At 41.7% G+C, this 25237-nt stretch overlaps 1 protein-coding gene across 4 annotated transcripts in view; it reads right to left on the reverse strand.

Annotated features, from left to right (window-relative positions):
* Positions 1-24518, reverse strand: part of DNAJC6 (DnaJ heat shock protein family (Hsp40) member C6) — a 140105-nt gene extending 115587 nt beyond the window's left edge. Inside the window, exons 1-3 of one of the 4 annotated variants that reach the window (XM_041772875.1) lie at positions 24334-24446; positions 16837-17009; positions 15847-15926 (exon numbers count right to left, since the gene is read on the reverse strand). In XM_041772875.1, coding sequence (XP_041628809.1) covers positions 15847-15874 — 28 coding nt within the window. In that variant the 5' untranslated portion in view covers positions 15875-15926; positions 16837-17009; positions 24334-24446. Of the gene's footprint in view, positions 1-15080; positions 15299-15846; positions 15927-16836; positions 17010-24333 lie in introns of those variants that run through there. The other 3 variants (XM_041772873.1, XM_041772874.1, XM_041772876.1) reach the window with 3 other exon arrangements.
* Between the last annotated feature and the right edge of the window lie 719 nt (positions 24519-25237).

Raw genomic sequence — 25237 nt, forward strand, 5'->3', positions numbered from 1 at the left:
GGCAGAGACATAGGCAGAGGGAGAAGCAGGCTCCCTGAGGGGAGCCTGATGTGGGACTGCATCCCAGGACCCCAGGATCATGCCCTGAGCCAAAGGCCGAGGCTCAACTGTTGAGCCACCCAGGTGTCCTGAAACATCAAATTTTAACAGTGGTCTCTAAAGTATGGATTAATAGATGGTTTTACAGATTTTCTCTGTGCTTTTCTGATCATACTTTCTTTTGAAAACACATGTACTTTTTAATGACATCAAATTGAGTCAGGCCTGTGGCAGACTATGCGCCAGGTGGGATCTGGGCTGCTTTTTTACGTATTATTTCTAATCTCACAACAACCCTGTAAATTAGGTATTACTATTTCAGTTTTGAAAATGAAGAAACTGAGGCTCAGAAATTAAGGAACTTGTCCACCTTGTTAGTCTAAGAGCAGGAATTGAATCATGGCTTTCTTTTTTCTTTTCCCTCTCTCCCTCCCTCTTTCTCTTCTTCCTTTTTTTTTCCCTTCCCTTCCCATTTTGCAGTATGTATTGAGTGCCTGTGGTGTGCCAGAACTTAATCTAGGAACTAAAAATATGAGAAGTGACATGAAAGGGAAACACAGGATGCTCTGGGAGTATGTTATGAGGCAAGGTATGGGGAGGGGACTGGAGTCAGAAAAAGCCTCCCAGAGGAAACTACTACCTGAAAGAAGAGACAAACTAAGCCAGGAAAGAGGAGGGTAAGTACATTCCAGGTAGAAGGAACATCATGTTGGGAACTCAAAATCTAGCCCTTGAGAAATAAAATGAATTAAAACAACTTAACAACTCACTAACAATTCCAAGGTTTATTTGCCTGTGTACGTATATGTGCCTGTGCATGGACTTGGGTGTGTGTGTGTGTGTGTGTGTGTGTAAATAAAATGCCCTCACCACATTCTCAGGAGGCCAAATCTTGCAAGAGCAGGAGGGAAAGAGATACCAACCACTGTTCCTTTCTCCTTACTGCTCCCCTACCCCAGTGAAGGCAAGCCCCCTTCCCTGCAGGACCCCTCTCTTGAGATCCTCTCCTAACACTAGTTCTCAGGTTTTCCCATTTATTTCACAGCAGCAGGAGTCCCAGCTGGGTTCAATCTCTGCACCCCCACCCCCATCCCCAGTTTGGAAGAAGTATCTAAATTTAAACCATGCAGCACCAAACTAAAAATGGCTTAAAAGGGGAATAAAGTACCTTGTGCTGGGCTCTTGTTAGATTTCACAGGCACATATTACCCTTTTTTCTTTTTTTTGGGGGGGGGGTTACCCTTTTTTTTCTAAGCAGATATAGTCAAATGATTCTTAGGTAATAAAATAACCATCTCCAAGTTCACATGAGATAAAAGTGTCTATTTTTTAATGATCAGGGAAGAGGTTGAAGCGGGCAGAAATAGAGTGGGGAGTTAAGGGCTGACTCATGTAAGATACATTTGGGGTTCTGAGAATGTTATCCAGCTCCGGTGTTAGTGCATGCTGGATCTTTCCTCATTCCCTGTGTGAATCAACTGTTTAGAGGGGCACCTGGCTGGCTCAACTGGTAGAGCATGTGACTCTTGATCCCCGAATTGTGAGATCAAGTCCCACGTTGGGTGCAGAGATTACTTTAAATAAATTAAATATATTTATATATATATGGATCAACCAGTTAGAAAAGCAAAACAGACCAGGAGTGAGAAGTCTGGTTGCCAGTCCTTGCCCACCCCTCAAGCAATTTCTCCTTTCCAAGCTTCAGTCTCCTCATTCCTAATCATTTTAGGGATTGGAGGCTGAACTTGATCAGTGGTTCTTAAGCTCCTTTGCCCATGACACTTTTTTTTTTTTTGTATTTAACATGAAAACATTAGTTCCTTTAAAAAATTTTTATTTAAGTGCCACAAACATACTGAAAAGTGATCCAGTCATGTGTTCAGCTTTATGAATTTTCACAAACTGAATGGACCTAAAAAAAAAAAAACAGTAACCAAATCTAAGAAATAGAACATTACCAGCACTGGAGTAGGGAAACACATCTGAAAAGACTGAAAAATGAATGCCAGCTTGTTTGGTTTTTTTAAGGGAGAGAGTGGGGTGGGTGAGGATGGAGAGAGACAGGGAGAGAGAGAATCTTAAGCAGTCTCCACCCCCAGTACAGAGCCCCACACAGGGTTCCATCTCATCACCCTGAGATCATGACCTGAGCCAAAATCAAGAGTCAGACACTTAACTGACCTGAGCCACCCAGATGCTCCTAGCTTATTTTATTTTATTTTTAAGATTTCATTCATTTATTTGAGAGGAAGAAAGTGACCTAACGAGAGAGCACAAGCAAGGGGAGGGATTCAGGGCTCAATCCCAGGACCTTAGTTAGGATCATGACCTGAGCCAAAAGCAGCCACTTAATCTACTGAGCCACCAAGGCACCCTGATGGTTTGATTTTAATAGGAAATGTGAAGAAACATGAAAAACATTTCCACAAATGGGTTATACACCAATCACTCAGTCACCCTTCAGTTTTATGCCACATTTGAGGAGAGCTATTTATTGCCATGACCTAGTTCCTAGAACTATAAAAATGTGTATTTGAGAAGGAAGGAGAGTCTAGTGCACAAGTGCTCAAAATATATGAGATGAATGAGTGAATAAACTGAACTTGAATTTGAGAAACTGAGGACACAGGCTGAGATGAAGCTCATGGATGCGACCAACCCCATATGTAACTCTACATCCTGACAAGGACATTATAAAAAACATCTTACTCGGCTATGGTAAAAGGTTTGAATCAAGTTTTCTAAAGCTTATGACAATGCAATATTCAAATCACTTTGTGAATTTTGGAATCATAGGGAATTTGGGAGGTGAGAGTTGAAAATTCAACTCATAAAATCACTGACGTATTAAACATTTGGATGGAGGACCAGACTCAGGAAAATGAAAAAGTCTTTTAGTATACACATTCTCCAGAATAAGGCAACACAAATATGTACGTATTTCAAAGAAAAAAATGGGGAAAAAAGATACTGACATACTTTTAAAAAGCAATAAACAGTAACTAGAAATCAACTGCACACATTCTTTATCATTTATATAAGATGTTTAAAATGTCATTGATACCTTGGAGATTTTTTGCTCTGTTGTTTTTATTTTTTTTTATTTTTTTAAAATTTTTTTATTTATGATAGTCACACAGAGAGAGAGAGAGAGGCAGAGACATAGGCAGAGAGAGAAGCAGGCTCCATGCACTGGGAGCCCGACGTGGGATTCGATCCCGGGTCTTCAGGATCGCGCCCTGGGCCAAAGGCAGGCGCTAAACCGCTGCGCCACCCAGGGATCCCTGTTTTTATTTTTTTAAGAGCTCACATAAAATGAAACAGAACGAACATGGTCTGCTTCAACTTTCGGCTATAACAGACCATAACTTCTTTCAGTATTTCTAATTAGTATTAATATAACTTCCCCTGTAGCAGACCAACAGTTCTGCTGAGGGCAATCAGAAAGCCAGGTAAAGTCCAAAAACATCTGTTTGAAAGAAGCAACAGGAAAGCAACCGATCAGTCCAGCTTTGAGGATCCAGATCCTGGGGAGATGTGAGGCTTCCTGAGGCAAGCCCAGCTTTCTGAAAGCCCATTTTTCTCAGTAGGGTTTTTGCCAGTTCTTGGCATGGGGCAAGAAGTTGAGAAGCCAGGCAGAGGGCAGCTGCTAAGAGGCAGAGAAGCGTGCAGAACTTTAGACATTCTTCTGGGGCTGCAGTGACAAAAATGGAGTTTAGAACTAAAAAGTCATATCCTCGAGAGGCTCAAAGAAGTGAACCTAACATGAGCTTTCTCCTTGAAGTATTGCTAACTGAGTGCACAGGGTAAGAGACTCAGAAGCCAAAGAGATGAAAGGCAGAATGAGCTTTTTTTTTTTTTTTTAGAGTATTCAGTGGACTCGCAGTATTAGAAAGACAAAACTTGGAGTTTGGGACCTGCTGAGGGAAACATCTCAGGCTCTCTGTCAGTGCTCCTGGGCGCCTAGGATTGGGGAAACCCAGAAATAGACCAAATCTTAAAAGTCTGTAAAACACATTTAATTAGACTGAGTGCCTAATTAGACTGAGGTGATCTGCCTTCTACTGTGAGCAAAGAATAGGGTAAATACTCTCATAAAGTTGATGACATCATCCAGAGCATCTTCCTACACAATATTAGACATTTAATATAAAAATGTCTGGCAGGGCAGCCCTGGTGGCAGATGCAGGCAGGGCAGTCCCTGGGCGGCGCAAAGGTTTAGCGCCACCTGCAGCCCGGGGTGTGATCCTGGAGACCAGGGATAGAGTCCCACGTCAGGCTCCCTGCATGGAGCCTGCTTCTCCCTCTACCTGCATCTCTGCCTCTCTCTCTCTCTCTCTCTCTGTCTCTATGAATAAATAAATAAAATATTTTTTTTAAATGTCAGGCATATGAAGAGAACCAAGAAGAAAAAACAGAATATATACACAGATTCACAAGTGGCCCATACATAAAAGTTAATAAGCATGGTCTTTAAAATGACTGATTAATATATTCGAAGAAATAGGTAAGATGGAGAATCTTTTTTAAAAAAAATTTATTTATTTATTTCAGAGAGAGAGAACCGGAGGGAGGGGCAAAGGGATAGGAAGAGAGAGCCCCAAGCAGAATCCATGTGAAGCACAGAGCCTGACGTGGGACTCGATTCCATGACCCTAAAATCAGAACCTGAGCCAAAACCAAGAGTCAACCAACTGAGCCACCCAGGCACCCCTGGGTTTTGGTTTATTTTTTCTTTTTTCTGGATAATGTATTTTTTAAAATAATCTAATAAAAATTTGAAAGCTGAAAAATACAAAATAATATTAACAGATTGTGTAATAATAAATTAGACACAGCAAAGAACTAGTGAGCCCTAAAATAGCAAAATATAATCAAAATGGAAAAGAGAAATGAAAACTAAAAATACAAATAATAAAACTGGACATGTACATAACAGAGTAAAAAGTTCTAACATAAAAGTAACTAGAGTCCCAAAAAGAGAGAGAACAAAGCAAAAACAATATTTGAAAAAATAATGGCAAAGAATTATGGGAATTACAAAAAACATCAAGCCATGCAGATTCAAGAATTCTGAAAGCCACAAGCAGGACAAACACAAGGAAAATCACATGTAGAAAAACTGCTGAAAACCGAATATATAAAGAAAAGTCTTTTTTTTTTTAAGACTACTTATTTTTTGAGAGAGAGAGAACAAGCAGGGGGAGCACAGACAGAGGGAGAAGCAGACTACCCACTGAGCAGGAAACCTGATGAGGGGCTCTCAATCCCAGGACCCTGGGATCATGACCTGAGCAGAAAGTAGATACTCAGCTGACTGAGCCACCCAAGTGCCACAAGAAAAGTCTTTAAAAATTGCCAAAGAAAAAACATGTAACATCAAACAGCAACAATAAAATTAACAGCCAACTTTTCAAGAAAGGAAGAAAGCCAGAGACAATGAAATGACATTCTTAAAGTGCCTCGGGGTGAGGTTAGGGGGGGATCTTCCTCCCCAGAATTCCTTTTTTTTTTTAAGATTTTATTTATTTATTCATGAGAGACACACAGAGAAAGGCAGAGACACAGGCAGAGGGAGAAGCAGGCTCCATGCAGGGAGCCAGATATGGGACTCGATCCCAGGACTCCAGGATCACGTCCTGAGACAAAGGCAGGCGCTCAACCGCTGAGCCACTCAGGTGTCCCCTCTCCCCAGAATTCTATACATCCAGTGAAATTATCTTCAAAAACAAAGGCAAAACTAATTATTTCCAGGCCAAAAAAACTAAGAATATTCTTTTATACCAGATATGCATTACAAGAAATACTAAAAGAAGTTATTTTGTTGTTGTTGTTGTTTTGGTTTCTATGCAGAAGGAAAAGATCTCAGAGGGAACACATGGAAGTAATGAAACGCAATGGCTAGGGTAAATATGTGAGTAAATCTAAGCAATGGCTAGGGTAAACCTAAGCAGAGATTGATTGTAAAAACAACATCAGTGCCTCGCGGAGAATTAAATATATAATTAAAATAAATTATAATAATGACACAAGAGGCAGAAGGGAAGGCGGAATTGTGAAGGGAAGATAGGGTAATAGAATAAAAAATTCTTAGAGCCTAACTTGTGATCAAGTGAAAGCAACACTGGATTAATCACATACACACAAAAAGTAAAATGAGGGACGCCTGAGTGGCTCAGCCTGCCTTCGGCCCAGGGCGTGATCCTGGAGTCCCGGGATGGAGTTCCACATCGGGCTCCCTGCATGGAGCCTGCTTCTCTGTGTTTCTGCCTCGCTCTCTCTCTGTCTCTCAAAAATAAATAAATAAAATCTTAAAAAAAAAAAAAAAGTAAAATGGAAACAAATGTGTAACATGCTAGTTGAGGGGAAAAAGGGAAAGTTAAAAGTAAAGCTTGATGAATCCCACCAAAAAAAGCAAAGATGAAAAAAATGGTACATAAAACAGGTGAGACACAAATAGGAAACAAATAGTAACATGGTAGCTGTAGACCTTAATATATCAATCATTATATTAAATGCTTTAAATATTTAAACTAAAGACCAAACTGTCAGGCTGGATTTTTAAAAACTCATTTATATGCTACTTACCAAAGATACAGATTTAAAATAAAGGCAAAATTAAATTGAAGTATAAAGATGGAAAAAAAAAAACTGTACTATGTATCTATTAGCCCAAAGAAAGCTGATAGGGCTCCATTAATATCAGAAAGGTACAGTTTAAGATAGGAAGCATTACTAGATATGAGAGAGATATTTCACAATAAAGATATAACAATTCTAGAGAGAGAGAATTCGAGAGAGAGAGAGAGAGAATACACCTAATATCATACCCTCAAAGTTAAATAAAGCAAAAGTTAGCAACTATAAAAAGCAACATGGAAATACAAAGTCAAAATGGGAGAGTAAGGATATACAAGATCTGTGCTACAGGATTTTAAAAATTGATATAATTGACATATATAGAACATGGAACTGGGATGCCTGGGTGGCTCAGCGGTTGAGTGTCTGCCCTTGGCTCAGGGCATGATCCCGGTCCTGGGATTGAGTCCCACACCGGGCTCCCTATGAGGAGCCTGCTTCTCCCTCTGCCTGTGACTCTGCCTCTCTGCATGTGTTTCTCATGAATAAATAAATAAAATCTTAAAATAAAAAAAAAAAAAACATGGAACCAAATAACCTCAGTATGCACATTCCTTTGAAGTAGACATGTAACAGGCAGGCACCTGGCTGGCTCAGTTGGTAGAGCATGCAATTCTTGATCTTAGGGTTGTACATTCAAGCCCCATGCTGGGGATGGAGCCTACTTTAAAAAATAATAAATAAAAATAAAGGCCAAATCAGCCTCAAAAAAAAAAAAAAAAAGTAGGCATGTAACATACAGATACAAAAATTGACAATATGCAGGGCCTCAAGGCAAGTTGTAACAAATTTCAAAGAACTAAAATCATCCAAAGTATGTTCTCTGACCACAGGAAAAGTAAGCTAGAAACAAACAGCAAGGGGGGGGGGAGAACAACTAGAAACTCCTTAACTGCTTAGTAATGAAGAAGTACATTTCTAGGTGGGTGGGAGGATGTATGAAAGAGGTGATGGGAATCAAGGAGTACACTTGTGATGAGTACCAGGTGATGTGTGGAATTGCTGAATCACTATATTGTACACCTGAAACTAATATAACACCTTATGTTAACTAACTGGAATTTAAATAAATACATTTTTTAAAAAGAAGTACATTTCTATATGACCCTGTGTGTTCAAAAAAAAAAAACACACAATGGAAATTATAAAATATTTTCAACTAAATGACAATAAAAATATAACAAAACAGGATTCAGCTAAAGCTATGCTTAGAGGAAAACTAATACCCTTAAATGAAAATATTTTTTGAAAGAAAACAGAGATAAAAGTTTCTATTTTAAGAAACTAGAAAAAAACTGCAGAAAATTGGAATCAAAGAGTGTAAAAGTAAATAATAATGATAAAAAAAAATCATGCAAGGGCGGTGGGTGGGGGGCTCACGGGTTAGCACAGCCTTCAGCCCAGGGCTCAGCCCAGGGTGTGATCCTGGAGACCCAGGATTGGGTCCCACACTGGGCTCCCTGTAGGGAGCCTGCTTCTCCCTCTGCCTGTGTCTCTGCCTCTCTCTCTCTCTCTCTCTCTCTCTCTAATGAATAAATAAATAAAATTTTTTAAAAAACTCGTGAGATAGAAAACATTTATAATATGAAAAACAATCAAATCAAAAATACTCTTTGCAAAAATTAATAAAATTCATAAAACTTGGTAATATGCATCAAAAAAATAAGAATCACCAGTATAAAAAAACAAAGAGAAATATCAGTATCAAGAACAACAAAAAAATAGGGATAAGAGCATACAATCTGGGATACCTGGGTGGCTGAGTGGTTGAACATCTACCTCTGGCTCAGGGCATGATCTCGGATTCCAGGGATCGAGTCCCGCATTAGACTCCCTGCACGGAGCCTGCTTCTCCTCTCTCTGCCTGTGTCTCTGCCTCTCTCCCTGTGTCTCTCATGAATAAATAAATAAAATCTTAAAAAAAAAAAGACCATACAATCTATAAATATTAAGATCTTAAAAGAATGTAAAGAAAACCTTTTAGTAATAAGTTTGAAAATTCAGATAAAATGGATAAATTCCTAGAAAAATACACCTTATTAACACAAGAAGAAACAGAAAATCTAAATAAATCTATACCTATTGAAATAAATGAATCCATATTTTAAAATCTTCCTATAACAAAATTTCCAGGCCCAAATGGTTTCGCCAGTAAATTCCTCCAGACACTTAAAGAATAATTCCAATCTAACAAGCCATTCCAGAGAACAGAATACAGAGGAAATATCTCCTACCTGGTTTTATAAGGGCATCAAAACTTGATGTCCATACCTGGCAAAGGCACCACAACAATAGAAAATTGCAGGTTAATCTCTCTTGTAAGGAGTGCCTGGGTGGCTCAGTGGCTGTGCGTCTGCCTTTGGCTCAGATCATGATCCCAGAGTCCTGGGATCAAGTCCCACATTGGGCTCCCTGAAGGGAGCTTCCCTCTGCCTGTGTCTCTACCCTTGTCTCTGTATCTCTCATGAATATATAAATAAAATATTTTTTAAAATGAAAATCCAAGGATTGGAAAGAAAGAAATAAACCTGCTATTATTCACAGAAATATATAAATTATATATAAATAGAAAAATATAAAACTATTAAAATTAAAATTTTAGGACAAATTCTTGTACTAAAATAAGGACAAGAAATAAAAATCAACTATATTTCTATATCCTAACAACAAGTAATTTGAGAGTGAAATTTTAAAATGCCAGTTACAGTAGCATAACTAAATATCAATTATCAGTGACATCATTTTTTAGATTTGTAACATCTATATCTCAGTATTTCTGCCTTAAAGAGGGCAGTTTATGATTAGCTCAATCTCATTGTTATAGATTGTTCTAATTTTTTAAATACACCTGGAACATAGAATTGAGTATATAATCTCCAAAACTTGTTATGTTGGCTCAGATTCTCTAAAATCATTGAGGGGATCAAAATAAAATCATTTTGACACTCTGAGTAACACAAATATATATATATATAAAAATATTTTGTATTTCCTTTTTTAGTATCTCAAAATGAAACTGAAAGGTAAAAAAAAAAAAACCCTATCTCACACAAAACTAAACGAAAATATATACAATATACCAACTATAATGTAAGAGAAGTAAAAGTTATTTATAATAAAATAATATCGATTTCAATATGCAAATATTCAAGCAGTACTATATTAGAGAACATAATAAAGTCATCAGGTACATGTACCTCTATGTAGACTGAATGTCACAGGCGTGTTATATTGATGTCTCAGATACAAGCAGCGTTGCTTTGGCTAAGTAGTTTTTCTGAACAAAATTAAGTATGATCTCTACCCAATTTATATAGTATTTTTAATCCTGGAAATTTCAGTGCACGTATATTTCAGTGTAAAACCAATGCATGTTCTAGGCTCAGAAAAGTATAGAGGGTTTTCACTTACCTCTTCAGCAAAACATTTGAAAGCTGCACAGGACATGAGATAATTTGTCACTGAATGGAACACTCTGGAATACTGCAGGACATTTACAGCATTTCTGCTTTCTGCCCAGTGAATGCTTCTAGAGCCCGTTACATATTTCCAGTGTGTCCCCTTGAAAGCAGTACTTTGCCCATTTGAGAACCAGTGGAATAGACCAGGCTCAAAATCCAGTTTTATCACATGCTAGCCCTGAAAACTAAGAAATCAGGCAGCCATTTATAGATCATCCCAACCAACATATCATTTCTCCAACCTACCCAGTCACAAGCAGCAAATGACAAAGATCCTTGAAAGAATTTGGGTTTTCTCTAAAAGTATCAACATAGTCATAATGGTTAAGAAAAATCACAACATCTTTTTATTTCCTTTCACTTATTGTATTTTGATTATAGATTGGGAGACATACATATACCATAGCCTTTTTAATACTTAGCACCTAAAAGGCTGAATCTGACCTATTCAAACTCTCACTCAGATTTTGTAATAACTTTCAGCAACAAATCAAATTCTTCCAAGAACTCTACACCTACTTTAACCACACATTAAAATGTTATACATAACTTCATTTGTTCAAAAAATGCCATGCTTGTTATTCTGAGACAAAATACAGAAAAATAACAAAGTTTAAAAGAGAACTTTTTTGCCCTACACTCTTGTAGGAAAAATATTTTCCAACCAAATCTTCAAATTCTCCACTTCTTTCCTATCACTGCTTTTAAAAACTTCATTGCACAAAATACTCAGAGAACTTTCTAAATAAAAGGAAATTTCCAGCTGAGTTGAAACACTTATTTTCCAAATAAACACAATCCAGAAAATTAGTCAAAAGCCATCACTTTCTATAGTTCTCATTTCCCTTTGAATAATAAGTAAATCATTTCTAATAATAGATGATGTTGGAAATTTTATTAATAACTATGCAATTTCATCATGCTGCTTATTCTCAAGCCCTTGCCTACCATGTGACTGGTTTGGGAGGTATAATGATCTGGGTTTGAATCCCAACTCTGCCCTTACTAGCTACATGTATCTAGCTATGTGTATCTATACAAAATTCTTAATCCATTTCTTTATATGCACAATACCCCTACCTTACAGTGTTATGACAAGACCATATGTAAAGCACCTCACAGAGAGCTTTTCACATACTAAGTGTTCATTAAATAGTGTTAATGTTATTAACATTAGTTAATATGAGTGTTATTATAATTAGCTGTCATGTTTGCCAAGATCTGTTTATTAACTCATTCAACTATTTTCTTCTTAGTTGCCTCATACATGATTTTTTTTTTCTGGCTTGCAAAGCATTTTGAGATATGCATGGTAAATGTCATACGATAGTTTTTGTACTTAAAAGCTTCACTGAGGGGCACCTGGGTGACTCGGTCAGTAGGCTCAGGTCACGACGTCAAGGTCCTGGGATCAAGTCCTTCCTTCTGGCTCCCTGCTCCACGGGTAGTCTGCTTCTTCCTCTCCCTCTATCCCTCCCCTGGCTATTACGAGCCCTCACTCTCTCTCTCAAATAAATAAAATCTTGGGCAGCCCGGGTGGCTCAGCGGTTTAGCGCCACCTTCAGCCCAGGGCGTCCTGATCCTGGAGACCCGGGAAGGAGTCCCATGTCAGGCTCCCCGCATGGAGCCTGCTTCTCCCTCTGCCTGTGTCTCTGTCTCTCTGTCTCTCTGTCTCTCTCTGTCTCTCTGTCTCTCTCTCTCTCTCTCTCTCTCATTAATGAATAAATAAAGTCTTTAAAAAAATAAATTTCTAAAAATAAATAAAATCTTTAAAATTAAAAAGTAAATAAAAGTTTCACTGAACTGTCTTAAGAGGTAACAAAAGGAGGAAAAAGAAAGGCATCTGTTAAACCGCAAATCAACATTTCCTGAACATTAGTCATGTGATGGTAGCTTATAAAAATTCAGTTTGTGCCTACCAATATCCTGATGATTTATTTGCCCCTGACAACCTCCTCAGATTTCATCTAATTCTCATTTTCAGTCTTTGCAAGAAGAGTAGACTTCTGAACAATTCACAACATTTTAACAGTTTTTCTGTGGTACTTTTCAGCATAAAGCCTCAAATTTTTAGATATTATGTTTCATATTCAGGTCACTGACTGGTACTTTGGAACCTACAAATAGCTCTCATGGTTTGGTTACCATGGTCACTCCTTCTCCTCACCATTGGGCACACGTGCGCACACACACACACACACACACACACCACCTCACACTATATACTCAGCTGCTCTCTGTCAACACATACCCATCTCCTGGCCCTGAAAAGATTCTTTGATCACTAATAAATTAGCTTGGAAGAGTCTTGGGAGACCTTAGATAAACAATCTTTCAGAACCTATTGGGGATCTTAGACCTTGAAAATCTGAGAACTATTAATGTTCTCCTCATCCATAAACCAAATGGGCATGCATATAAAACTGTACTACACAGACCCCTTGAAAACCAAATTAATAAGCTGTGCTGTGTTTCAATGTTTCTCAAACTCCTGACTGGGATTCATAGTAAGAAACAGACCTAACGCCAAGACAGCCCATACCTACATGCAGAAACAAGCATGAATATCCAAAATTAGAGTAGTTTTGGTAAGTTTCAGTAAAGAATGTTTATCCTTACCAGGTGCAATGGTGACCAACATTTTCTATTCTATGTCATCTTTCTAAAATGTTGCTCAAAACTCACCATACTACTTATTTACCACCCACAATCTGAAGAGTACTGATCTAGTTTAACATTTCTCTATTTCATAAATATGTAAACTAAAATCGAAAGGAATAAAGGGTCTTGTCCTTAGTCGCTAATAAATTAGGTGAAACAAGCCAGAACCTAACTATCCTGACTCCCAAACAAAGGCTCTTTCCCAAACAAAGTGAAACAAAAATTCTAAATACCAACTCCCCTCAAAAAGCAGCTAGGGATTTGAAGCTTAAAACATTCTGACACACTGAGAAACCGAGTGTTAAAATTCCAAACAGCAGTGAGTAATTAGCCTTATCCTGAGCCTCCAATTGAGCTAGTCTTCACTATTTCTAAAACATGAGTATGGCCTAGCATGACAAGGCATATAAGCAATTTTTTTTTTCTTTCCAAAAACCCTTTATCTGGCCCCTGAAAACAACACAGGGAAAGCCAACCCTCTGAGTTCACTTTAAATACTTTGGATTACAGGAGTACAGGTTTTATTTGTTCACCAGAGAGGCTGGCTTAGCAGTGCAGAGAGGCCCTCTTTCCACTCTGCCAGGCCCAGGCATACATAGCTCTTCTCCCCCCCACCCCCACCCCCCCATCTCCACCTCTGGGCTGCTTAATTAAATTTTAAACATGGAAACCACACGGATCAATACGTGGATGTGAATGATCCAGAGCTTATTAGATGTTAATACTACCAACACCAACTACCTCTGCCGCTTTTATAGCCTCCTTACAGAAAGTGCCCATTGCTTGGGAGCCTTCATTACAAACAGTTCAGTAGATTAAAATATTAGTCTCCTCGCTGGCATCAAGCTGTTTGTGGCTTTGGGGTTTTGTATTTTGGTTTTGGTGTTTTGGGTGGTTTGGTTTTTTTTGTTTGTTTGTTTGTTTGGTTGGTTGGTTGGTTGGTTTGGGGGTTTTTTGGGGGGGTCCTTTTTTTAATGTGGAATAAACATCCCTGATCATCAAAAAAGTGAGAATCTTATAACAAGCCAGAGTGACTGGGAACTGGTCTGGGGAAGGCCAAGCCTGGGGGCTTGTGTCGTCCCCTAGGTCACCCACATAACCGGGCGCAGAAGGGGCCCGGTGGGCGCCAGCCGCCCCCTGGGGCTCGCAGCCCCGCTGTCCAAGGGCAAAGTGCTGAGGCCTCCTTAACGCCCAGCTCGCAGTCGGAAGAGGGTGGGGTGCAAACTGCGGCGCAGCCTCTCCGGTGCGAGAGCTGCGAAAGCCCGCGGGGGAAAGTGGGGCGGGCGAACCCTAAAATTAGCGCTCGGGAAGCAGGGGCTGGGCACCGTGGCGCGGCGATGGCGTCCTCCGCGGCGGCGTCCGCCCTGGAGCCTTCCCTCCCCGGGAGCCTGGCCCCTCGGCGCCCTCCTCGGCCACGACCACGAGCAGGAGCAACGCTGCAGGAAGGGCTCCCTCCGGTAACGGGGTCGGGGAACACGTGTAGCCTCCGGAGACCTTGGGGTCTATCGCTCCTCCCCCAACTGCGGCAGAAAATTTAAGGAGCCTGGGAATTTAAAACACCAGAATCCTCCAGAATCCCTGTTGGTGAATTAAAATTTGGCTGGCTCATTTTAGTGAGCCCCATCCTTTCCAGGGTTTTCATTTAAATCCATTTCTCTCTGCCCCCATGCTTAAAATAGAATTCGAGTAATTGGGGAGGGGGGGCCGGGGAGAATTAGGGGCTGGAGGCTGGAGGGGTGGGGGTAGTTTGCATGGGAACATCTCTGCAAGATAAACAGTTCTGAAGGTCAGGGATGCTTCGCCATTGGGTCCTCCTGAAAGGATTAACGTTCATCAGACAAGTCTCCGTCAACATTTTCTTGTGAACCCAAACTGTAAAAGTCTGAAGTATTTCAGATATTCCAATCGCAATAAATGCATTGAAACCCTACCCATCAATAACTATTGTGAACTCTCCCAAAATAAAATTATCAAAATCCTGGGAGCTATTATAAGAAAATCTGTGAAATGGAAATATGTGTTAGGCAGCCAAGATTACATGAAGAATGCAAAAATATTGTTCTATTTGGTAGTACAGATATGGAAAATTGAATGACACAATATTTGGAAACCAGAAGCCAGTCATTAAAAAAAAAAGTCACGTTTATTACATAACTAGAATTTTAAAATAATATATACACAGTAATTTAAAGTCATCCATTAATACAAACTAACCTTATCTGTGGAGTGACATTTCATCCCTGGCATCTTTTAGCCGCCCCTCTGCAGTTGGCCCCTTACCTTTATTTTCAGAATCTTTCATTCTCTCTTTCCTCCCTCTGCTGCAAATGAGCAGGAAAGTCCGGCTGATTCTGCAAACCTGACTTTTGATTTGTCATTCACAGAAAGTCAGGAGTCTTAGGGGCGAAGTCCCTCAACGGAGGAGCACCCAAGCTCTGATAATTGCATGCAAGTCAGTGTGCGGGGTGATAATTTTGCTTATGCTGGAGCAGAAAGGATGGGGATGAAGGCCGACGTAAACACAAATTCCAAAACATGGCATGGAACTGGATCTGGAGTCTAGGCTTGCCTTTCCTTCTCTTCGATTAGGGAACCAACTGTTTAGTGCCTCCTCATCTCTGTAGAGATTTAGTTCAGGTTGAAAGAGGGTTGTTTGTGCCATGTGCCAAGCTTATTCTCAAATGGAGACTTTAATTTTGGAGGGAATTAAGAGACCTGTGCTTTATTTTCTTTTTCATATTCATTCATTCAACACATATTTCTTTTACCTCTCTGTAACCCAGGCTCCATGCTAAGTAGTGGGGATACAACCGTGAAGGGGACTAGTCCCACTCCTCAAGGGGCTCACAGGCTGTTACAATACAGAGGCATAGAGTGACCTGTGTCTGCTGCGTGGACACAGATCATTGAATCCATTTCACTCAGGCGTAAGTTGATTCTCAGGGCTGAGCAAGAAATGGGCATGAGGAAGCCAGACCATGAGAGCTCTCTCTTAGAGGGCAAGGAAAATTCAAGCAAATCTTTCAGTCATCCAATTCCAACTTACTTTCAATCATCGCATAGCTCAGATTCATTCCTTCATTCCTTCACTGAACAAATGTTTATTTGTGCCAGGTAGAAGTCCATCTGTTAGGGAAAACAGACCAAATCCTGCTCTTGTGGCTATTACATTTTGGTGAGAGTATGAAGACAGACAATACAAAAACATGAACATGTAGTAAATGGTAATAAATGTCATGAGGAAAAATTAAGCATGGTAATGAATAAGAGACATGCCATTTTAGACAGGGTGGTCAGAGGAGGTGACAATTTATTTTATGAAAAATGGGTCAGGGTCATCATAGTCCCTTCCAAACATCTTCACTTAGACATTATTTTAAGTTCTGACTCCTCACAACCTCCTCTGCTCTGGGTACACTCTAGGTGATGGGTGGTGTTTATTCCCCCATTATAAATTGGTAAGCTGATATCCAAAAAGATTAAGTGACCCAATCCAGGACCTCACTAAGTTGTAAGAAGAGCAACACCAAGAAATACACCTACCTGTTGCTTTCATCCCCAGAAATTGCTGGGTTACAATGCAATATTGACATGGAAAATTTGCTGGAGTAGTTGAGATAAGGTCAAAAACCTGTCTCTACCACTATTAACTGAGTAGTGTAGGGTAGGTGACAACCTCTCTGGCACCAGTGTCCTCATCTGTAAAGTGGGACTAATCATATCTACCCTTTGTATGTGCCAGGCTTTTCAGAAGATCAAAAGGGAGAATAGATGTGGTACTTGGTAAACTAAGTCCTATATAAATGTAAGGTATAATTATCAACATACTTGGACACATTAAGGAGAACTAATTGCTAGTGTTCACCTGATCATTACTGTAGCCAGTCAGATAGAGCTGTAGACTGAAAGCTTGCCACGGCCACTAGGGGTCCTAGAGTTGATTTCTAGCTGCCATAATTTAAAGACTCCCTGAAAGTTTTAGGAAATTTTAAGTATTCAGTTTTTGTTCCCATCTTTCCTTGGCAGTAGATAATACCTTTATGCTTCTCTCCGACAACTTAAGACCAGTGTGGAAAATCTGCATTCACTGGAACTCGTTGCTGGCCACCAAATGAGCCATGTTGGTGCATAGACCACATCAAAGCTAGAGACATCTCCATCTTGAAGGTCCAAGTTCAGAACAGCCAAATTGTGCCCAGTTTGGAGCACCTTTAGGGGCAGAGTGGAGAGAGAAGGAGGTGATATGCAGCCACCATTCATGCACTCTTTCATTCAATAAATATACATTGTGCCCGGTACTGCTTAGAACACTGGGAATGACATAGCACTGAAAAAAGCACTGTGTCCTGAAGAAGCCTGTGGCTTCGGGGCAAGAGGTCTCTACAAGGTATGCTGATTTACTCATTAATGAAAAGGAATGCCAAGACCTGGGTTTGAATAGTAGGGCAGGGGCCATAAAGCATAAAGAGATGGTTCAAACATGGGCTCTACTACATTCTGGGCCCTAAAGTAACCTGGGACACTCTCCTACACCTCTTCTATATTTCCTGATCTGTAAGATAAAGACAATAATGGAACTACCTCCTGGGGTTGGGTGAGGCTCAAACGAGTTAATACATGTAAAGTACATAGCACAAAGCCTGACACATAAAGTGAGGGCTTCATAAATGCTTTAAGACTAATATTACTACCTTGTGACCTGGGTCAAGTTTACCCCTCTGCTCCTTCTACAGGAAATAATAACTAGCTTGTAGGGCTGCTGTGAGACTTACACATCAGAAAGAATATACAAGCCTCAGCAGAAAGGAGTAGCTCCCCCCAGCTGCCAGCTTCGCTCCAGGAGGTGAGCTTTAATCAAGTAGGTTTCCCAGGAAAAAAGACTAAGGCTGAGAGGAGTGAGGAAGTGAGAAAAGAGCTCCCATTTATATTTAAAAGAAAGCCAATTGTTTTCAAGAGTGTGGTCATTTCTAGGGGTACCTACATTTTACCCAACGCAGTATTTTGCATGATGAACGGTTTTGGTTTTGCTCTATTTGCTTTATCGCATATCTGTTATCTCTATGCATCCTTAATTGATTGGTTGTTGTTTTTGTTTTTAATTAAGTGCACAGAAGTTTGAAGTCCTCTTCAAATAAAAAGAGCTTTTACTTTCCCTCCTGCTACAATATTTACAGAAGCCTTACACCTCTATTTCTAGGGCTATTCCAAGAAGGGTCAGGTGAATTCTCAGAAACCTTGTCTTGATCCACAGTAAACCTCAAGGCCCCACCCAATTTAGGGACAGGAATGGGCTCAAGCCTTGGAGCTTTCCAAAATAAAGTAGGGTCTCTGACAGACCCCACACTTCAAAGAAACTGGTATCAAGGACCTCTGTAAACACCCATTAAGGGAAATAATGCCCTATGTCAATAGCTGGGTTTAGCAAAGCTCAAACAGGCTCCACTGGCTACCACGTCCTTTCATAGCTCTGCACAGTCCTTGTCTTGTTTGATGCCACTTCTGAGTCACTAGACCAGTGAGTCATGCCCAGTAAGGAAGGCCATCTTGAGAGCAAAACTGAACAGAATTTTCAAGAACAATAAGTGAAACCCTGAATTGAAAAAGAATAGGCTTTTTATTGTCCTTGTAAAACAAAAATGAAAGAAAAGATGCTGTTGTTAATATTGTGGGTTCAGCTTCCCAGCTGTAAATTTTATTCTGAAGAAAAACTGAGCAAAAAAGAGCTTTTACATTCTCTTGGAAATTTGAGAGCAAAAGAGACTCAGAGGTTATGTCCCAAATTAGGCAGACCTAATGGCCTTTCTTTGACTTGCCTTGACCCTCTTCTAGCTTTAGTCATTCATTCCTGTCACCACGTGGTGACAGGAGGATGGTTCCACATGCATCACCACATTCCATCTTCCTCCATCCAGCCAAGCCTCTGTATGGTTTGCTCAGATCACTGGAGTGGCCATAAGGGAGGTAAAATAGAGAAAAATTGCTGATTGGGGGTGGAGGAAGGTTTGTGCCAGCACACGGGAGGGCAGCATGACTATAAGAAAAGCTGCAGAGGCTCCCATGAAGACATGCTACAAGGCAAAGGGAAGGCAGTTAATACATAGAGTGCCTAGTCTGTGCTGGTACTCTTCTTATCATCATTTTCAGACATTTATTGAGAACTTATTTGCCAAGCATTGTGTTTAAAGAGAGGTTTGGTGGCTGCCTTCGGCCCAGGGCATGATCCTGGAGTCCCGGGATCAAGTCCCACGTCAGGCTCCCTGCGTGGGGCCTGCTTCTCCCTCTGCCTGTGTCTCTGCCACTCTCTCTCTCTCTCTCTCTCTCTCTCTCTGTCTCTCATGAATAAATTTTTTAAAAAATCATAAAAAAAAGAAGAAGAAAGACTTTCACAGCACCCTGCCTGGGTTTGAATCCTAGCTTACCCAGTTATGTAACATTGGAAATGTTACTTAACCTCTCTGTGCTTCAGTTTTCTCATTGGTAAGACAGAGACGGTTAAGAAAAGGTTATTGTCAGAATTAAATAAAACAAAAATATGCACCTGTTTCGGACCCTGGCCAGCACACAGTAAACCGTGCATATATGATAATTCTTGCTGTTCCATCTTTTTTCAGATGAGAAAAATGAGGCAGAAATGAGGAGAAGCCACTTGCCAAAGGATACAGAGCTAAAAAGTAGCACAGCTAGGATACTTTGTTCTTAAGACAACATTGTGAGGGAGGTGATACCATCTTCCTTTTATAGATGAGAGCTTGTAAACCCAATAAGGGGCCTAGGAACTTGCTCATGCAAGAAGCTGGCAAATGAGAGTTAACACTTTAGAATCCACATTTGCTAACTTTTAAGTCTTTGCACATCCCACTAGGCCAGTGGTTCTCCGACATTAGCATACATCAGAATTACTGCAAGGCTTGTTAAAACAGATTGCTGGACCCTACCTCCAGAGTTTCTGGTTTGGTAGCTCTGAGGTGAGGGCCAACACTGCATTTCTAACAGGTTCCAGGAGATGTTGATGCTGCTAGTCTGGAGACCACACTTGGAGAACTACTGTTCGACAATCATGCACTCGTATGCAGAACAAATGGTAGGGACCAGGGCCTAAAGATCGTTGTAGGTCAAGTTCTCTCCACTCTGGCACAGTGTTGGTTACTTCACAGGGCCTAGCAAATATCCTTGTATTTACATAGGTCTTTCATATTTATATTTATGATCTCATTTGATCTTTCCAATATCCCTAGGTAGTAATCAATATTTCCATTCAGCGTGATTTGTTTTTAGGGGTATATGGTTAGAAATTGGCAGTGGAGGATTAAAACCGCTGATCACCTGTCCTCCTCTCCAAGTAACTTGTCCTAGAAAGCACCATCTGCTGATGGAGACTGGCTCAAGTTCCAATCTGTCTTTCCAGGGAGTACTACAGTTCAGGAAAGGGCTCTCTGACCCACTGGGATTTCAGGGAGGTAACTTCTGGTGGGAGAAACTAGGGCCAGTTTTCTAGCATTGTTTCAAGGTCTACTTCTTACAAAATAAGTCCACCAACTGTTCACTCCCTTTTCTGTAACCTAAAAGCTTTGATATTTGTCTAAAATATAGTTCTTTAGAAAGTTTGGAAGCATTTGGGGGGTTAATTTCCACTGGGCACAACTTGTTCATATTCCCATTTGGAACAGCTTGCATGCTTAGGTATATTTTTTTAAGTTGTTTGGACATATAAGCCAACAAATTATTACTATCCAGAATATTTAAACAACTGTAAGTGGATAAGAAAAAGACAAACCATCAAGTTAAAGCAAAAAATGGGAAATAACATGAATAGGCCTTATTCACACATGGCCAGTATTCACATGAAAAGATCTTCATTTCATCATTCGTTAAGGAAACTCAATATAAAACAACCAAGCAGTACCATTTCACACCCATGAAATTGGCAAGCATTAAAAAGTCTGACAGTACTCAGTATTGGCAAGGATGTAAGGAATCATGAATCGCACACACTTCTGGTAGGAACTAGATTAGCACAAATGTATGGAGGTTAGCTATTTTTCCAAAATCAAAAAAGCATATACCTTTTAACTCAGTAATTGTCTATCTAGGTATGTATTCTACTTAAAGTCACAAATGATCATAAGGTAAATTTCAGGTGCATTCTCTTTGGAGATATATATAGATATATAGATATATAAAATCTCCTAAAGGATAATCTCCTAAACAAACATATTTATTGAATGTCTGCTATATTCAGGATACAGTGTTAGGCTGAAAAGATGCCAAGAGTCCCCAAAAGCTAAACTACTTCTCACTGCAGCCTCCTGGTGGAAAAATAAAAAAGGTGGGAACAAAAAAGATGCTGTGAAAAATGTTCTGGTTAGTACAGAAGGAACAGCTGCCCCTTAGGAGCTTCCCGGTCATTTTTTATTCTCATAGGTTACTGAGTTTTCCAGCTCTGTGACTAGCCATTGTTGAGATGTGATCATATGGTAGACTATCTGGACTAATATCAATAAAAATAGTAACTAAGCTACCGTGTACTAGGTACTTTATATACATTAATTCATTTAATCATCACAGAACATTATGATAGGAATTATCATCTCAATTTTATATATGATATATAACTGAGTTTTAAAATGATTTAGCACCTTGCCCAAGATCACACAGCTTATTACTGTGCCACTTAGTAATGGGAGATTCAAATCACAGTCTGGCACCAAAGCACATGATTCTAGATGCCCAAATTGGCGTCTATCAATTATGTGATGATGTCCCATCATTATAAGAAATTCAGGGCACCTTTAAAAGAAACACAAATAAAATTGGGATATAGATTTCTTGCATTGCATGATATTTATTCATTTTACTTCTCTCCATGAGTATAGATATTGAAGCATGTTTATTTTGTGCAGGGAGATATGGCAGAAAGAATGCTGTATGGGCAATCAGGCCTGAGTCTGCCACTGACTAGTCATATAACCTCCTGCAAGTCACTCTGTCTCTTGCTTCACCTTCCTCATCTATAAAATGGGGGAAATAAACACTATCTGCCCTCCCTCCTTCCAGTGTGCTATCAAGATTAAAATAACATCTTGTAGTTGACATGTTCTATAAACTGTGAAGTATCATATAAAATATTATAATGGCCTTATCCCCAGGTTGTATGGGAGAAGTAGAGAAATACAGTGATCAACCATGATCCTACTTAAGAAAAAAGAGGGATGGTGTGGCAATAGGTCCCAAGAAGCCATGGTTGACCTCCAGGACAAAAACAGAGAAGAGAGGAGAGGACAACTGTATACACAGTATAGACCTGACTTTAAAAATTATAAAATGGGGTGCCTGGGTGGTTGAGCATCTGCCTTTGGCTCAGGTTTTGGGCCTGGGGTCCTGAGATTGAGTCCTACCATCAGTCCCGTGGGGAGCCTGCCTCTCCCTACACCTGTGTCTCTGCCTCTCTCTCTGTGGGTCTCTCGTGAATAAACAATTAAAATCCTTAAAAAATAAAAACTATAAAACTAGGAAACTTATCGTAACCCATTTTACTGCAGTGGAAATAGCCATTTTGTCCTCTTTTGCAAACATTCGCAGACACCTGGAATTACATACTGCATGTAATTATCACTCAAGGAATACTTGTTGCAGTGACCCTTCTATTTAACTCCTCAGCCAAACTAAAGTAAAAGGGTGCTTAGCCTTCAGACCTATGAAGTTTCAGCACCAGTTGAATGGCAGTGGGGAAGGAATTTAATTGTGCATTGACTAAAAGTAATAACACATTCTTTGAAAGCCAGCAAGATGACAATACCAAGCCTTAGTCTAACCACCAACAATAGAAAAGCTTGTTTCTAATGCAATAAATAAATATTAAGAAATAATTCTTGCTTTTGGTCAAGTTTAGTTTTAGAATGTTTACTATGTGCCAGCACTTCACAATTATTAACTCATTTAACTCATCAATTCATTTAATCTTCAAGACAATCCTGCGGTGGAGGTGGGGGGGTGAGGACCGTATAAATGACAGGGCCCTGGTGCAGTGTAGCTTCTGCCTTGGATCGGGTCGGCCATTTTAGGAATCAAGGCATGTCAGCCTCTCAGAAAAAGAATCCTCAGATGATAGAAACAGATGGAAAGGACAAGACAGGAGACACACACACACACACACACACACACTCTAGCAAACAGGCTATCTAAGAAAGTACCAAGCCTGGTCTTAGCCTGGTAGGGTACGCAAAGGCCAAGTAGATGAGAACCTGCCCACGTGGAATCTATTATACCAGATGAACGGTGACAGATGCCCTATGGGTGACAAAATGCTAAAAAAGAGGTTACAGGTGGCAGAAACCCCAGGAAAGGCTTCAGAAAGGAAATGTCATTTCCTTATGGATGGGTCGGCTGAGAGACAAAGGCATGGCCACTGCAAATACACACAGGGCAGTGAGCTAGCAGATCATGACATGTCCTTGCTTAGAACACCAGTAGCTTCCCAGCTCACTTAGGAAATAAAATCCAAACTCCTCGTCGTGTCCTACCCAGACCACCATCCGGGTCCCGCGTCTCCCACTGTCCCTTTGCTAAGCTCAGGCACTCCGGGAACCTTTCCCACTTGTTACTGCCTGGCAGGCGTGCTCTCCCAGGCTCCATGCTGGAGTAACTCCTACTCAGTCTTCAGGTCCAGGGTGAAATCCCATTGCCTCCGAGAGGTCTTCCCCGTCCATCTGCCATATAAGCCAGGGTGCCTCTGCCTTCTTTTTCTCTCAGCACCCACAGCAATTTGTAATGGAGAGGTTTACCCAGTTTGTGTGTGCAACGTGTTGCCCCCTCTAGAAGTAGTGCCATGAGCTGGGCCTTGCCTATCTTGCTCACTCCAGGCCGTGGCACGCTGGAAGAGCTCAACCCAGACTCTGGAAGGAAGGAATGGGGTGAATCAGTGATTGGATAAATGGGAGTTAAGGCCATGGTGGGGACAGGGTGTGTAATGGGGTTTGGGAAGCTGCGTATTGTGGCTCGAGCTTAGGAGAGAACTGGGGATCACCGCAGACAGGTGGGAACGGGGGATGGGTGCAGACGGGGGAGACCTTGAAGGCAGCCTTGGGTCCAGATTCACTCCTCCAATGGCTACTGCATTGCAGGCAACCGGCCAGGTGTCGGGCGGGACGCAAACCTGAACAGTGTCCCCGAGGCACCCTGAATTCGCTCTGGCCAGAGTCAAACGTACACACAGGGGCACACAGGGGCTTTTGCAGGAAACAGGCAAGCTCCAACCACCTGGCCCGAGGAGAGGTGCTTAAGAGGCCAAGGGATGGAAGGAGAACGGGGGACGGCGCGGACGCCGGCCCCCGCACCCCGCAGGCAGCGCGCGGAGCTGGTCTCGTCCCGGGGCAGGGGCAGGGGCAGGGGCAGGGGCAGGGGCAGGGGCAGGGTCGCCAGGCCCGGCCGACGCCAGGCCGCGCTGCCCGCAGCCCCAGGTGCCAGGGGCCGGGAGGTGGGCCCGAGACGCCGCCGAGGCTCGCCCCGACAGGTCCGCGGCCGCGACCGCACTCACCCTGCGCCGCCTTGGGAGCCGAGCGCGTCCGCCACAGCCGCCGGGTCGCCTTCCACGGCCGCAGAGAAGAAAACAGCCTCCGGCTCTTCCTGCCGCCCTTCTCAGTTGCTCCCATCTGTGCGCCCGCGCCCCTCCCCCGCCGCCGCCGCCCGAGGGTGGCCTCGCGCTTCCCCGGCCGCCGCGCGTCTGCAGGTGCCGGGCGGTCGCCGGGCGGCCGCGGCCGGGGGGGAGGAGCTTGCGGCCGGGCGGGCGGGGCGGGGCGGGCCGGGGCGGGGGCGGCCCGCGGGGGGCGGGGGGCGGGGGGCGCTGCAGCCCGGGCGCCCTCCCCGAGGCCCCCAGCGCCCGCGGCCTTGCAGGTGCACGCCCTAGGCCCGCGTCCCGCGCCCAGCAACGTGGACCGAGCCAGTGCCAGGTCCTGCGAGGCGTCGTTAAGGGACGCCGGGAGCCGCGGGGAAGTGCGCGGATTTTACCCCCAAATCACAGATGGTAAAACTCCAGCTCCGAGAGGTTAGCTCGTCTGCCCAGAGCAGCCGAATGGTGACAGTTCCCAAGTCCTGGGCTCTAACCATATTTTTTTCCTGCCTCGGAATGACCTCACATTCTATTTTTTTAAAAGAATTGAATTGACATTTCAATTTTCCAATTTTTAAAAGAACTGACTATTGACAGATAGTCCTTCTTTCCTCATATAACAGCTTATGGATCACTAATGATTTTTTTGAGAACCCAGTCTAAGTCTAGAGGGGCACTTTTACATACAGGTCCTTAAACCTCACAGCATTTTCCCATTTTCCAGTTGAGGAACCCAAAATGGCAGAGCTAAGTCTGCCCCTGCCCCCCACCACTTTGTCTCTGTCGCGAGTTTGCTTGTAATTTAGAGTGTCCGAAGGGAAGATCCAAACCG

This window comes from Vulpes lagopus, chromosome 10, assembly GCF_018345385.1.
Source record: "Vulpes lagopus strain Blue_001 chromosome 10, ASM1834538v1, whole genome shotgun sequence".
NCBI classification, from domain to species: Eukaryota; Metazoa; Chordata; class Mammalia; order Carnivora; family Canidae; genus Vulpes; species Vulpes lagopus.